At 39.6% G+C, this 17326-nt stretch overlaps 1 protein-coding gene across 1 annotated transcript in view; it reads left to right on the forward strand.

Annotated features, from left to right (window-relative positions):
- Nucleotides 1-11540: 11540 nt before the first annotated feature.
- RNF17 (ring finger protein 17) overlaps nt 11541-17326 on the forward strand; it is a 39913-nt gene continuing 34127 nt past the window's right edge. The window contains exons 1-6 of the mRNA XM_062514912.1: nt 11541-11706; nt 12312-12390; nt 13003-13094; nt 13751-13809; nt 14795-14850; nt 16147-16246. Coding sequence (XP_062370896.1) covers nt 11541-11706; nt 12312-12390; nt 13003-13094; nt 13751-13809; nt 14795-14850; nt 16147-16246 — 552 coding nt within the window. The remainder of the gene's footprint in view (nt 11707-12311; nt 12391-13002; nt 13095-13750; nt 13810-14794; nt 14851-16146; nt 16247-17326) is intronic.

Genomic DNA, 17326 nt, shown 5'->3' on the forward strand with positions numbered 1-17326 from the left:
GCCAGTGACATGAAATGATCACAATGTAATATCCTAAATGTTTTCATCGTGTGTAATTATTTATTTTCATGCCATTCTGAAATCCTAGGCAGATTGCCGACTTGATGATCATGTTTTCCCCCACAAAATACTTAATAGACAAGAGACAAAAGACTTAGAAGGATCAGAAATAGAAATGTTTACATAACCTGCCACTTGAATCATGAGAAAGCAAATGCTATATCTTATTAGAAAAACACAAATAAGCTTTTCTTGTGGATGGCTTTTAATTAATTCTTTGCCATAAATCTTTATCAACTAATTAGAATAGTAATTACAAACAGAAAATACAATTACACAAAGAAACAAAGAAAATAAGAAAAAGACAAGCTGACTGAATTAATTTTTACTGTCCTTGAAAAGCTTGGCAAAAAGTTAACATGTAATTTCAGATAATGCTATTAATTTAATTGAATGATTCTAGAATGGCATTTATATTAATACAATTTACAGAAAATTGCAAATAAATTTACAGTATAGGACTTTAGACTCAAAGTATAGGAATCAGTAATAGTATTACAATCCTATATTTTTTTATAAAGCTATAATGTGAATATATGAAAAATAATGTTCTGTAAATTTTCATATCAGAAGGATAATTCTGAAATCTGCCATCTGAGTGGATAAAAACACATGACTTGTGGAGCATAAAGATGGCCACTTTAATACTGCAGCATGAAAAATGCTCTTTTATCTACTCTGTGAAAAGAAAGATACCCTACAAGTGTTCTCCCTGTGGTCAGAATATTTTACCATTTGGGTTGAATTAATTTGATTTTGAAAAGTCACTTGTGGATAGGCATAAAATGAAACCTTTGCTTTTTTTTCCTGAGATTTCAAGTATGTTCATCACCTTCTGCATGCTCCTTCAAAATTTCATTTGTAGTAACTAATTGCACTTTGGTCTTTTCTCAGTCATGCTTGAAAGTATTAATAACTCCCAAACCCAGGACATGGCTTATGTGCACAGACAGAATGCAAAAACACTTATACAGGTTGGAGAGAAGAGAAAACTCTTCCAGACGCATTATTAAACATTTGAATCATCTGGGCAGAATTCATGTCAGTGACAGCTTGTAAGGCAGATGTCTCAATCTCAGCTGGTCTCTCGAAGTTACCTCTGTGAAGTCATACTGAAATTTTGCCAGCTTCATTTCTTCCCAGCCTTACCAAAATACCTGTTGGAATGGGGAGCAACCTTAATTTAACAGTATTCTGTATATGCTTTGGAACTCATTTTGAAGGTGTACCTTTAAATACTGCAGGAAGTCTGAAAAACACCATGGTGTCATTAGCCTCAAGAACTCTTACAACTTAGGGGATCTTATCAGTCTTAGGAAGAGCTTCTATGCCTACATCAGCAAAACACATAAAACAAGGTAAGTAAAACCACGTAATATTTTCAGAAGACTATTTTGGGCAGGGATGATGTTGAGGGTTAGTTCTCTCCCTTTTTCCCTCTGTGGAATTTTCCCCATTGTCATGCTAAGATACCTGTTGACTGGGCCCTGGTGACAAGGGGGAGGAGAGAGAGAGAGGAGGTAAACCCCGCGAGATTCAAACATCCAGAAGAGGAAGCGGAAGGCTGGGCCTCAGCCCATTTCCCCCGTGGAGTTTGGACGAGAAGGACGATCGCCGCCTGTGTCCCATCCCTGCCATCCCAGCGTCGGGAAACCACCATCGGACCCTGCCCGGCTGTCTTCTCGCTGTGAACTACCACCATCCAGCACTCTGCTGAGCACCAGGACCCACACCGTGAGCGGAGAGCTCTCTCTCCATCTCTCTCTCCCCCTGGGACAGCTCTGCCATCACCCCCAGCCCTCCTGCGGCTCTGCGGGACCCGCCCGCCCCCAGCACCGGGAACTGCAGCTCAGGGAAAAGGTGCCTGCAGCCAAAAAACACTGGGACTGAGTTACTGTTCTGTTTGTGGCTAATTTCATAGCTGTTGTTGTCCTTGTTTGTCTTGTTAGATATACTAGTAAAGAACTGTTATTCCTACCCCCATATATTTGCCTGAGAGCTCTCTTAATTCCAAAATTATAATAATCGGAAGAATCACGTTTTTTTTTCAGTCCAAAGGGAAGCTTCTGCTTTCCTTAGCAAACACCTGTCTTTCAAACCAGGACAGATGAATACACCTTTTGTCAAGCTGACTGTCTTTAAGTCCCTTCTTCCCACCTACACTTTCACAAACACCATATCTCTTTTCTACATTCTCAAGTAATCTCCCTCAAGCCCACATCCAGAAGCTGCTGAAACAACCTGTCTTATGTAATAGCATTCCTCAGCTGCAAACTCCACGCAGAACCACATCTGAGACGGATGTTTTTTAAAAGCACCTGGGAAGAAACCCCAACAAACCCACACACAAAACTACACTTTCAAACCAATGTGTAGGCCCTTTCCAAGACTCATCAGCAACTCCAGGAAAACAACTTGATTTGAATTTCTAAACATGTGTCCAGGACTCTTAGACCTATGACCTGCTTGGAAGGACTGAAAACAACTGACCAGGGATGAACTAGTCAACTTTGCCTGGAATGTAACTGAACGCTGCTTTGTAAATACATAGAATGATACTCAAAAGAATTTCTAGCATTTCTGCTTATATTCCAGCATTTTTCCATTATTTTAACTAAAGTCTGCTTGAAAACTTTGGATTTGTTTTTTTCCTCCTCCTCGTTCCAGCCACTGCTCTACCACTCCAATCTGGCTGTGTGTGTTGTTCGGTTTAGAAGAACAGGTTTCACATTTTCCATTTAGAACTCCAGTGATTCCTGGAACATAGGCGAGCTACGGCGAAGAGCTTCCATGCATTGTTTCAGCCTGACAAGTGTGACTGAAAAAATGGAGAAAATAACATAGAAAGAAAATCCATCAAAGCATTTCCTTCACAGAAAATAGACACTGGAAAATGCTCATGTTTTTTAGCCCTTGATTAAGAATATGTCCTAAATTTTCTCAGCATTTTCTCTAAAATACTACAAACCCGAGGCACATTGTAAGTATTCACAAACAGCTCTGGTCTAAATGAAATAAGGTGCCAGAACAACTACTATAAGAAACGTAATCCTGGGCTTTAACTGCTCTTAATGATTCCCCACTGCATTCCAACAGCAAGCCATCAGTCTATACTGGAAGGATTATATCTTCATGTGAAGAAACCTTTTTCCCATTCTCAACTCACAGTGTAATTTCGCTAAAGTCAATATATTAGCCAATATGTTAATTGGAATGTTTACCCAACGATGGAATACACTAAAGCTCAAAATATATTTCAGTGATGATAACAAAGAGGTGATGTAACTACTTTATTACTGCTAATACAAATGCACAAATGCACTTGTTAAAAGTGTATTTAGACATGTATAAAAAACTAATCACACACCTGAAAAAGTATATGTGAGTTAAAATTTTATTGTATCTATACTTAATAATCTTGTGCCGTGGCTGAATTTTGTTCTTCTAAATCACAGATCCCTCTGTAACATTAACTTCTTGTATTAGACCTTTATTAGATTCTTGGGATCAGAATTTATTAGCATGGAAATACAAGCAAATTACTGCATACTAAAGAAAATTAGAGAAAATGGCCTTATCTCTTTCTGTGGCCATAAATGGGTGCTTAGAGCAAACATATAAAAATAGACCATTATGGAATGGTGCTTCTCTTAAGTAAACTCTTTTGCTGTGAGCACTGAGAAACCAACAGAATTACAATCGATCACATGTGCACTGTCCTTTCTAACAGTTCTAATTCATGGACTGTAAAATTGACTGATCATATCTTAATACATTTTTAATTCTGTAGGAAGTAGTTTTTACAGATTGTCTAATTATAGATTGTTTTCAAAAGTGCTTTTTGCTTAAGGTCTGTAATTCTATCATTTCATCAGATGCCTTCTAGTTCTTACATTACTTAGAAGGAATGAACAACCATGCCTGCCCAAGCTCTCGCAGAATATACTATACTCCATTCTAAGCCATCCTAAGACTTACAGCCCATGGAAGCTTTTTCCTACAGAAATCTCTGTATTTCTAATCATTCACAGTAATTTTTACCTTCAAATACAAAGGATAAAAGTGAATACTCTTGTGATAAGGGGTAGGTTTTCCTCATGTATAATTGTCAATTTCAACTTTATGTACCACATCGTATGAATGTACTAAAAGATAGCTGCTACACCAATAGAAGTTATTAACCACACATTTCAATTATTATTCCAGGAGAAAATAAAGATGAACCAGACAGCTTCATACCAGCCAAAATAAATAAAAAAGACTTTCTGTTCTTTCTGTTCCCAATATCTTCTTGTATTTTTAAAGGAAGTGAAATTTAAAAAACAGCTCTTCTTTTTTTCCTCTATTTTTTAATTCCACAAAAGCTCAAGATATATTAATTCCCACATGCTCTATACATAACAGCAACGCTTTACACTCTTTCAAACAGCAGATGTGCACCCCAAAAAATGAACAATACAAAGATAATTTCCAGGAACACTAGGTACAAGAGGTATATAATCATGTTTCTCTGGGCCCACAAACATATTGTTTCTTGGATTTTTAATATTATGCCTTGTGTAGGTTGAAAAGTTAAACACAGTCCTGAGAATGTGCTCCATTTGTTTAGCAGTCATTTTAAATTCAAATTCTCCATTTTTCATTTATTTAATTTTTTTTATTCATGAATAACACAAAAACCTTAAGACACAGAGTACTTTCTAGTAAAATATTTTATCTCTCCTAGAAGAGTCAGAATTAATTTGATAGTAATTACAATGACAGGGATTGGAATGGATGTGCCACAGGGTGGTAATCCTGCTCTTTCTAAACAACATCACTTTCATCAGTAAAGCAACAGAATTCAGAACCAATGGTATGTGATATTTGTCATCTTAACAGCCATCCAACTCCTTTGTCTATGCTTTTGGAGGAACATCACAAAGAAACCAAAATAAACAAGGGGAAATTATGATCTGCTAACTAACTAGCTCAAGGTCCAGCAAGGAGTTAGTGCAGGAATATGGTACCAAACTGTCATTTCAGTGGTTTCGGTAGTCAAGATCTTAACCGTCAGACAGATAAAGCCTTATTAACCATAGAAATAATCCATATTCTTCCCTCATCACTACCCATTTTCAGTGCATTATGAAGAATTCTAACTAGTAAATCCTTTAAATGCCTTCTTAAGACATCAACAATTTCTATGTGTTTATAAAAGACAAAAAAACTAATGGTTTTGTCTTATGAGGAGGTCGAGTAAGGCACACCACACATGAGCAGCTCAGGGGGATGCTAAGAAATTTATACAGATGCATGTAGTAAACATTTGCAACAATCTGCCGTGAAGAGGATATCATTACATATTTACATCTTGAACTGCTGAAACCTTGTGTACAGGCACTGAACAAATACTGCTGATCTTTTCATTTCCATTTTGCATAGGTTGATTCCAAAAGATCTAATAAAGAGTAGTCCAAACAAGAAACAAATTTATCATAGAACCAGACAGAATTTTTGCTGTAAAACCAAGTTTCTTAAAGATTTTACAAGCAAAAGAGAAAGTATAGTTTGCCTAGAGACAGAATATAATCTTCAATGAGCCTAACAATGGCTGATCTACAGAAAGATTTCAACATCTTTTATACCTCTCCATACAAACAAATGCAATTGAAATACCCTCAAACCAACTTCAGTGCCTACACAGATGCTTCAGTCAGATCCCACAGGATACACCAATCTCTCTATTTGATATTCATTTGTGTAATGGGACCCAAATCTGTGCCCTGCTACAGACATAATGAGAGAGATTGAAAGCTGAGGTCAGAAAATTATTTTTTGCTTGTTTAACATGTCTTTATTTCCAGATACCCCTACTTATACCATGTGGTCAAGCTGCACTGTACTCTTTTCAATAATAAATCAAAATTGGGAATACACACTCAAACCTCACTACCGGCTGGAGCTTCAACTGCCTCAGTTCTGTCAGGCTATGAGACCCAGCAGCTGAATACAATGGACCAGGCTAACTCACCATTCCATGTCTGGCTGCTTGATTCACACACTAACAGTGTGGTTAAAATCACAATAACATTTTAAATTAAACACTCCTATCCCTCTGAATTTTGTCATATTTTTACTAATAATATATCTGAAGACAGACTCCAAGATTTCCTACACTGTGTTTCAGAAAGAAATGAAGATTCTCTAGAGAAAAGAAGCAGTGTGATTTCAGCACCAATGTCACAGAAGTACCTAGGACCAAACTATCCACCCTTACAGATAGTTTGTTAGTTTTAACCAACAGGGTGGATGAGAAAAAAAGTATGTGGCATACCCTGCAATTAATTTCATTCACAGAAAATTAGATAAATAATAGCGACTGAATAGAAGCACCATTATTAAGTGGGTAGGTTATTGGGCAGGGCTACTACTAAGCCCAAGTAAGAACAGCCACTGACTGCATTGTTAAGTGCAAGGCTCCAAGGCAGTTGGTATGAATTGTGAGGGAACTAAAAGGTTACTCAACAGCAACCTGTACAACCAGCTCACTAATCCATCCAGTATGGTGCCAGAAACACTAGTGGTAACACTAGGAAAGGGTGAACACACACCTGGGATGAGAAAAATGCAAGACCAACCCTTTCAGCAACAGCACAGGTTTAGATCAACACTAACTGGTCATAAAAAGTAATTTTAGGCACAGTGATAAAAGCAATGTAGTTAATGAACATAAGTACACAATAACTCCTAAATTTTAGTTGAGTGACTACTGCCAGATACTAGAGCTGTAAAAATTAACTATGTATCATCACATAAAAAGCAAGGAAGAAAATACCAGCTGTACTGTTAGAGCAGAAATTTTGCGCATTGAGTAGATTTAGAAATCACAAATGTATATACTGGCTAACAAAAAGACTGATTATCATGAAAAATCAAATCTCTTTCACAGTATAAATTACTTAAATCTATGATACTTCAGAAAAGTACTTACAAGTACTATGAGCCAGGAGTTAACATTAAGTACATTTCCCTCAGGTATCAGTGTCTCTGTGTTAGCCCACCACAACACTTTAAAGTTACTCGTCTAATGGGTAAGTCTTCAATTGTTAATGCCACACAATTAAAGAAATAATACTTCCAATATACCTGCATAACCCCTACCTACAAACTTTACTGAATTGTGTCATTTGGCCCTGCCAGCTGTAATGTAACAGGTATCCTTTCTTTTGCAAACACACATGGAACCAATCACATAGCATCTAAGGGAAGACTGTTTCTGCTTAGCACTTAATCAATGCACAACCATAGTACAGGAAAAAATCTAATACTGATTACATACCAAACAACCAAGATACACATTTGAAGAATCTACCATCTAAATCACAAACAAAAAGATTAAAAACTGGGCAGTTTTAGTGTATTTAGTAATTAAATTTTGAAAACAGAAATTATTGCTGAGAAAAGGCAAGATACAGACAATGAGAAAGGAAGATGCAATTATGGATTTGAAGAAATAACAGATGGCTGGAAAGATTATCAAGAAAACATAGAATCATAAAACCATTTAGATCTTTTAGGAAAAGACTTCCACCATCGACTTCAACCTCAGATTAAAAACCACCTTGTCACCTAGACTACAGCACTATGCACCACATCCAGTCTCCACCTCTAAGGATGGTGACCCCACCACCTTCCTGGGCTGTTTGTTCTAATGTTTGACTACCCTGAATGTTTGACAGCAGAAATGCTTCCTGATGTCCAACCTAAACCTCCCCAGTGCAACTTGAGGCTGTGTTCTCTCGTTACGTGGCAGAAGAAGCTGACCCCCCCTGGCTGCCCCCTCCTTTCAGGCAGCTGTAGAGTGATGAGGTCCCCCCTGAGCCTCCTTTTCTCCAGGCTGAACACCCCCAGCTCCCTCAGCTGCTCCTCACAGGACTTGTGCTCCAGACCCTTCCCCAGCTCCGTTGCCCTTCTCTGGACACGCTCCAGCCCCTCAATGTCTTCCTTGCAGTGAGGGGCCCAGAACTGAGCACAGGATTGGAGCTGTGGCCTCAGCAGTGCCCAGCACAGGGGGACGGTCACTGCCCTGCTCCTGCTGCCCACACCACTGCTGATCCAGGACAGGATGACAATGCCCTTCTTGGCCACCTGGGCACACCCTGGATCATGTTCAGCTGCTGTCACCAGCACCCCCTGGTCCTCTTCTGCTGGGCAGCTTTCCAGAGAGTCCCCCAAGCCTGTAGCGCTACGTGGGGTCGTCGTGACCTAGCACACGTTTTCAAGCAGCATTTGACTATAACTTTAGAACACACCTGCAGAGCTCACACCCGAGCCGCCAGCTGGGTGCTCAGCAGCATCCTTCAATCGCAGCTGCCTTCTCCCCGCAGCGCGGCCGGCGTTAGCCCATGCTGCCACCTCGTGGGGACCCGCCCGGCTCCACCGGGCCTCCCGCTCCAACCCCACCGCTAGCTAGAGATGGGGAACCGCGGTAGTGCCCGCTGAGCAGCGAAGGGCGCAGCAGGCACAAGGTGTTCCTCCTTCCTTCCAGGAAAATTGCCGCTTTTTTAGGAATGATTAACCGAACTGCCGGTTTTGTCTTTATATTTCCAGAATGGTGCGAGCGCTAAACTGAAGGGATGATGGCTATGTTCATTTATTCTTTTATGTACGGGCTGACAGAGCTATAAAAACCCATAGTGTATATACATTATACATAACATACCTATATGCACATCTTTATAATTCTCTGTAAAGGCATGGAGAGCAGAATGCAAATCTATATATTTTTAAATTTTGTCACAATTAATAACAGGAAAACTATGACTTGGGAATTTGTTACTATTGTTCACTTAAATACAAGCAAGAACGGGCTGTCTTCCCACAAAAGAACTAATTAGGCCTAATTAGGCTTCTCATAGCTAGTTACACTGCTTTTTAGACATTCATGTTCTGCTAGTTTGAAATTGCATTCAGACCTCTAATCAAGACAAACATTCCTATCATTTCCCTTTCTCTGCTACATCCACAGCAGGTCTGCCATCACCAGTCCTGTATTTTACTCCTCAACTGTTACTCATTATGATCTTAAGAAACTGTTTATGAGTTGTGAAAAAAAGTCCAGTCTTTATAATTTTTAAATGTTTAATAAGGGATTAAAAAGAACAATAACCAGCACTGGAGTGTATGGCAATCTGCCAAAAAACACACTTTCGCTTAAAACAATGTTCTTATACACTTTCAGATTACATGGGTTAATGCATATTCATGAGAGTTTATACATATTTAAATGTTTTTGTGAGTTTAGATGTTTTCGAAGTTTTTTTGCTTGGTTTTAAACTTTGACTTGTCTGCATGCCATCCCGTAGATTAAATCAACATATTTTATTTCTTCTCAAAGCTCCCTTCTGTTGTTTTTACGCTTCTTAATAATGGAGAGTCAGTAATTTTTTCTCTTGGTGTCCTGGTTTTTGTCACCGTTATCGTTCAGATAAAATAGTCCACAAATGTGAGAAACAGCATAGCTATTTCACACTGTTATTTGAGTTAGTTACACAAACAAAAGCATTTTAACATTACATAGTTTCTATTTTAATATTATGCTAAGGCCTAATATTTATCACACTTCTATTTATATAAACTATATGGTACATACATAAACTGACAGATTATGCTATGCCAAAAAGTAATTAAAAGGAAGTACAAATTGTACTATATCAAAATCTTTGTAGTTAATAATTACTTGCAAAGGCTAATACAAAAATGCAAAAGCCAATACTATATTGTCATTTATAACATTAATTACATTTTAAATGGGAATTAACACATAATAAGGAAGATGAAGAAAAATTTTTGGGTGTGCAAAAAAGGTGTGCCCTCACCTTAGAAGTAGAGGAAGCAACTTCCAAATCTAAATACATGTTGAGTAAACGCCTGAGATTTTAGTTTCATTGAAAGAACTGATGAGAGAATCAGAGAGGAAAGACTACTGGTATTCACAGAGCAGGAGAAGGGGGGTTATCTCTTATGGGTCACAATAGAAAGAGATTATTAATTTCTTCCCATCTGGGGGAAATTATTTACAAGGGAAATCAGTTTGAGGATAACTTCTGAAAAGTTCCACCCCTCATACACAGAGCAGGCTCATTCAAGTGTAGATAAAAAAAAAATGCAAACTTGTTTGATTTGGGCGTTTTACCAAAAAGTAGGTGAGTCCCTACTCCATAGAATTGCATAATTTTTGAACTTCATTGCTCCTTTCTTCGTGCCCTCTTCCTCATTACTCCTGAAATTCTTCTCCTGCCCTTTCAGCAGACAGGACTACAGTCTCTCCTCTTTTTTCTGTTTTCTTCACAAATACTGTTTGCCTTGGCCACACCAACTGCAGTGCACTCTGTGATTAAGAAAACCTTGAGTAAGGTTTGTTTTCAGCATTCCCTGTACCCATTATCGGTGGTATGTCTTTCTTGATAAGTTTTGGCAAACTTGACAAGCTTTTGGTAACCTTTCCCTGAGCATATCAAGCCCAAAACATTAACAGGGCAATTCTACTGATGAGAAACTTATCATTTTAACACCTGAACATCAGCAGAGGAAAATCAATGTATTTTTAATTTTAAAACTTAACTGATTAAACAGATAGCTGGAGAGTATCATGCTACATTTGTGACAGTCAAAACAGAAGTCGCAAAACACTGAAGAAACATCTATTATTTCTTCTGCAAGTAACAAGAATGCATGTAGAATAAAGTAATCCCAAAGCATGGACTTAATGGCTTCTAATCCAGTGCTCTGGTTTTGGCTGGGGTAGTGTTCATTTCCTTGACAGTGGCGGGTACAGGGCTGTTTTAGATTTGTGCTGAGCAGAGTGCTGGTAACACAGAGGTGTTTTTGTTATTGCTGAGCAGGACTTACACAGAGCCAAGGGCTTTTCTGCTTTTTGTATTGTCAGTTTTGTACTGATGTGCTGGTGAGGAAGCTGTGGGTGCATCAGAGGCTGGGAGGGGACACAGCCAGGACAGGTGACCCCAATGACCAAAGGGACATTCCAGACCATCTGACATCATGCTCTGTGTATGAACTGAGGGGAAGGAGGAAGGTGGGATGTTTGGAGTGATGGCTTTTGTGTTCCCAAGTTGCCATTACATGTGATGGGGTGCTGCTCTCCTGAGGATGGCTGAATGCCTGCCTGCCCATGGGAAGCACTCAACTAATCCCTTGTTTTGGTTTACTTGTGCGCATGGCTTCTGCTTTCTCTACTAAACCACCTTAACCTCAAGCTACGGGTTTTCTACCTTTTACTCTCCTGATTTTCTCCCTGATCCCACTGGTGGGGGGGCGAGTGATAAGCTGCGTGGCACTAGGCTGCTGGCTGGCGTCACACCGCGACCCGCCAGGACCCACAATTCCCTCCGAGCAGGGCCTCAGCCACCGTACCCCATGGCGGAGGGACCCACCGGGAACACAATCCCCTCCGAGCAGGGCCTCAGCCACCGTGCCCTATGGCGGAGGGACCCGCACGGACCTACACGCCCCGCCCCGCCCCGCGCGCCTGCCCGGGATTGGTTGCGGCCGCGCCGAGAGGCGCCCCGGGCCGGTCGCCATCTTGGCGCGCGAAGGGCTGTGTGAGGTGGATGTGTGCGGTGCGGTGCTGTGCTGTGCTGTACGGTGCGGTGCTGTACGGTGCTGTGCTGTGCCGTGCCGTGCCGTGCTGTGCTGTACGGTGCTGTGCCGTGCCGTGCTGTGCTGTACGGTGCTGTACGGTGCTGTGCGGTGCGGCAGCCGCGCGTCCCTGAGCCCGCAGCGCCGCGGGGAGCGCGCTCCCCTCGGGCACTGACCACAGGAAAAACAGCCAGAGAAAGCACGGACGGTGCCGGGGCCGGTAGCAGTCCTTAAGGAAGGGAGTCGGGGTCTGTACGTGGGGTGGACTGCACGGAGTGCTTGTGGAGATAATTGCAGTAAGGGGGAATCGTCCTCTTGAGGGTACGGGATCAGGAGGGAGGCTGGAAGAGCAGTAGTGTCCCTTCCTGGTGTGCTCAGGAGCCGCAGGTGGGTCGGGGTGGAGCAGCTGAGCAGTGCAGGGCACTGGTGCTCTCGCATTTAGATTTGCTTTTCACGGAAGAAATAAGTGTATGCTTGATGTGATTTCTGTATCTTATCGCTTTCATTTTGCTCTTTGTAAAATTACGTGAGGCTGTAGCATGGGCTCAAGTGATGAACTGGGCTGTGTTGTAAGGAATTTGTTACTTTTTCTGATTTTTTTTTCCCGTCAGGCACCACGGGTGGAAGGGAAGAGTTCTTGTTGGATGATAGTAATAAAGAGCTTCCCAGAAGTAGAATGAAAGGTGTGAGGTATGTGAATTTTGAGATGGTGGATTTTAATATTTTTAAGCTCTGATGGTGCAATTACCTGGAACTAGAATTGAGAAAATGTAGAGTTATGTTTGTGTTCTACAGTGTTGCAAGTGAGTCCATTTTACTGTTATGTACATGAGCAAAATACTCAGTTTGTGAAAAGTTTCAGTATTTGGAGTAGGTTCATGGAAAGAGACATTTTAAATGCAACTTGGTACGCTGTCATGTACTATATCATATTGGTCTGAATGTATTTTTTACAAATTAGCTCTGTTGGTCTACGCTGTATGTTTTAAATAACTAGAATGATTGTGATCAAAAATGATTATGTAGCCATTTACTGGTGCTGGTTCTAGTTACCTGAAGTACTGCTTGCCTAATAGCTGTAGTGTTACCTTTGTGTACGATGAATTCAGTGTTACAGAGCTAAAGTACTTCCCCAGTTAAGAGGAGGTAACCAACTTTTTGTGGTGTGTTTTGTTAAATGCAGCTTCTTCATAATGTCGTTTGGTAAAAGTGGATGAGTTTAGCTCTAAAAGAACTGGAAGTCAGAATTAGTTTCTTACTAATATTCCTGATGATCCTAAGTCTTTACTTTTACCTCTGAAGGAAGTCTCCTAAGCTACTAGAAGAGCATTTTACAGAACCACATCAGAGAAATGGTGATTTGTGTCATCTGTCAAAAGCTGTCAGTGCAGAAGGTAAGGCTTTGGAATCTTCTCATTTCCAGCAGTTTTATGGTGTGCACTACTCACTGTTAATTTTTATTTCATGTGATCTGTTAAGAACAGTAGATGGGCTGCTAGATTTGATTAACATATTATTTACTACTTACCCAGTATTTGGCAAGAACAATCAATTCCTTTTGATTCCTCTCCTGCTCCTTTTCTTGATGAAGTGATTGATGAGTTTGTTCTAAAATAAATCTTGTTTTTCTGCATGAGTAACTTTTTTCCATGGGTTGAAAAGTTGTATGAGATGCATAGTGTTTATGGGTGTTTATGAAGCAATTTTTTTTCCTGTACTTAACTGTGCTTTTTGAATATGTGGGTTTTTTTTTCCTTTTTTCCTTTCATATAGTTATCCTGTACTGAATGTAGAAACAACATGTATAGATAATTGTAACAGGTAATGCCCTTGTTAGTACACACAAGTCAGTCCTTATAATTCTCAGATAAGTTTTATATCTATCTATCTGGCTTTCTATTCCTAGCTCTTAAATTCTCTTATTAAAAAAAACTCAGGGTTCTAATTCCTGTTGACTTGCTGAATACTACACTGGTGTTGGTGTATTCCTATTGTCCCATGAAATAGAACACCCTACAGGAGTGGGGTTTTTCTGTGTTTACTTTTACAGTGTTGCATGGTGATGGGAAGGATGAAGACACTGATTTGCTTTGTATCTCTTGTCCAGAAGTAAGTTAATCTAAAGCTTTCAGTTCAGTAGTCACTGTGGTGGTGTGAAGTAGCAGTATTACAGGGTCTTGTGAATTTTCATTGAGAGTGATTAAAGCAGGCTCAGGTCCCCTCTGAGCTGAGGGTCTGTGCATTATGAGCACTTACATCCCCAGCAAGTGCTTGCTAGCATTTCTCATTACACAGTGTTGCTATGTAGTGCACATCAGATGTCCAGAGCCTGGGTTTAGGAAGGTGTATTTTTACAATTCTCATTAGTGCTCCGTTTTGCCAGCTCTGTTCCACCCCTTTGCATGCACACAGTGAGCAAGAAAGTGACTCATAAGTATGTACATTTTCATCAGCTCCCACATAAAGACTTAAAAGATACTAAAAAAACCCCTCACTTTGCCCAGTATTACATAGCTTCTGAGGTTTTCTGTTTCTGCATCTAAAAAAAAAAAAAAAAGACTCGTGCATGTCTCCTGTGGGTTGTGACATGTTAATGTCATTGTTTCATGGAAATTTATATTTTGGACAAATGTGACATGCCTTTTCTTTCTCTTAGGAGATTCAGGTTTAGTATTTATTGCAAAATACAGATGAGAGAGGTCTTTGGCATTTAAGCTCTTGGATTGAGCCTTATTGAAAAGGTACATTGTAGAATCTGTTTCAGGAAACCAGTGTGTTACAAGTTTTGCATAATAGTGGGGAAAATACTAAGTGCAAACAAGGAGTTTGCATCCTTTTACTTTAAATCCTTTTACTGGGAACACTTTTGACGTATTGCAGAGGTGCACTGGTGGCTGCAGATGTTCTGTTTGGGAGCTCTTTCCTTAGACCTCCCCTTTACAATTCTACAGCACTTACTTTGAAGCTTGGTCTAATTGAAACGGTGGACAGATGTGGATGTTGAAGGTGAAAACAGGTTTATAGAATACCTGTTACTGGGATTTGGCTGTAACCCTGTGGTTGAACTTGTTTTCCTTTTCCCCTCTGAATTTAGAGCATAACAGACTTTAAACTTGGGCTGTGTGGCAGCAGCTCAGAAAGACAAGCAAGGTAAACCTTTATTAAATCTTTTTGTGTTTTTAAATGCCAGCTTGGGGGAAGACTTGATTGATTGCAGTAGGTGATACCAGACATTTTCCTTGGGCTGATTTTTTTTTTTTTTAAATGTGCTCTTTAAACTTTACTAATGTGTTGTTGGTATGAGTGTCTGATATTGTGGAAACACATTGAGTACAAATATCATTTCATTGCGAGGCAGCAAAAAACAAATTGGTCTGGCTTGAAAATGTATGAAACTAAAAGTTTTAAGCACTGGGATAGATGGCTGATGAGGGTTCAGAGGGAGAGACATCTGCTGAAATGCCAGGCTGTGGTAGGAAGGATTCTGCCTCCTTCCCCCCACCACCTGTTGATTCCATTGCTCCTTCTGTTTCGATAACCAGTCACAACCATATAAAGATTAGATGCCGGCAATATTCTGTGGTATTGTCAAATCTAAATTGCATTCACTTGTTTATTTGCCCAGTCATTGTGAACCTAAAAGAAGTCTTAAAGTGGGCATCTTCCCCCCATGGTGTTATTGGTGCGGAGATTAATGTTCATGCAAACAAGGATAGCCGCAGATAATTCTTTGAGGTCTGTTGCATAAGGAACCTGTTCTGAAAGGAAGATGTAGGAAATTTTATCTTCTGAATTTGGCGTATACAAGATGCGCTGCTAACCTTGCCCAGAGTGAAAGATTTCACATGTGGCTGTCAGTCTCTGCAGCAGTGTTCTCCACACACTCACCATTGATCAGACACAACAAACTGAGCTGAGGAAGAACAACACAAGGCTTCCTTCCTGGAATGAGGCTGGTTTATGCAAACTGCTTTTGTGGGAGTCTTGTTGCAGGAGAGAAGCTGTGAGTCATCATACAGTAGAATTTAAGAGCCTTCCTGACAGGTTGCCAGTAAATGGTTTTGGTGTAATTGGTCATGTATTCTAAAGGTTTTAACAGTAACAAATGAAAAATGAATCCTGGAATGTTCATAGTCATGCACTTACTCTCACTGAGGATAAGAATCACTACAAACTACTGAGGTTTTGTTCAATCTTGCCAAAATTGTCATGAATTGTCATGAATGAAAAATAGCTACTTTTAAGGGGATTATAGCGAAAAGAAGGGTTGTTGTTTTTTTTTTTTAATGGGGCATCTGCTGTATGTATGAATTTGTCTGTTACACAAATAGGGGTGTATATGTATTTGATGGTAGGTTTTGAAATACTTGTGTAAAGTATTTGTAGGAAGTTTGATACTTTAATTTAAATGCATAGGTATTTTCTTTAAAAGTTTTTTGTTTGCAGGCCCTTCAGTCACAATACCAAAGAGAAAAATGTTCAGCGCTCATTTTCTTCCAGTGGTGGGCTGAGTGATGAATCAGCTCTAGCTCCATCATCTGACATGGTATGTTAAAATGAACTTTCCTTATATTCTCACTTGGTTTTGTATACACGTAGTTAGTTAATAGTGCACTTTGTGAAACAAAAAATCCTACAACCTAAACACTTATGTGCTATTGTTCTGTCTTACCATAGAAGAGATGTGCAGCTACAGTGTTCATAAAATGACAAAATCATTGCAGCTCAGACCCCCCAATGAGATCATAGCTGAAGACTGTTAGTTCTATCTGGCTGCTGTGAAACTATGTATTTTGAATTTAGCTTTTCTTAAAAGATATCCTAGGTTTCACAGCATTTGAGCTGGGGACTTCTTGATTTATTTTTAAATTTGAGGCATCTGCAAGGTTCATGCACACCTCCTTGAAACAGTAATTCGGGGCAACAAGGTTGTTGGACGAATGGGTCTCTCTTTAAAACATTCTATTAAATTTCCTAACCTCATCTTTCTGAATGAGGTTTGTGAAGTTTGAGACCAGGAGAACTTAAGTGTTGTCTGTCATGTTTTAAAGTGACTGGAAGGGAACTGTATATCCAGTGCCAGTCATGTTTTCTTCTGTGGAGATTGTCCTGTACACTGACCTTGAAAAAGTCATTACTTGCAAATGTCTGATGTGATTCCTTAGGTAGTTTTATTACAGTGCCCGTTAAAGTTTGAAAATGGTTTTCTTGTATCAGGAAAATACTGGGAGCTAGCTACATTTTTTGGGGGTTTTCCCCATGTGATATTCCTAAATATTTTACTGTTCTAGGCTGCAGTATTCCCATTCTTCAATCTTCCATGTTTTCATTTCTCTGTATTAGTAACTTTATTTTGTGCTTTTCTTTCGTGTACAGTTTTAATTTGTTTTTTGTATGTGAGTATGCAATTAAATTGTTTTTAAAAAAAGCAAATTTAGAATTTTCAGAAATACTACAGTGTAAATGTTCTCAGTGAAATTTAGGTGAGCCAAGTATTTTGTGCATGATGGCCATTATGGAGCTCCTCAGAGTCTTCATATAGCTCATCAGTAACTCAGATCAAATGCCTCTGTAAAAATGGCAAATGGTTATAGACCATCTTGTCTTTTAGCTGCGCAAGCAACTT

Source organism: Cinclus cinclus, chromosome 2, assembly GCF_963662255.1.
Source record: "Cinclus cinclus chromosome 2, bCinCin1.1, whole genome shotgun sequence".
NCBI lineage: Eukaryota > Metazoa > Chordata > Aves > Passeriformes > Cinclidae > Cinclus > Cinclus cinclus.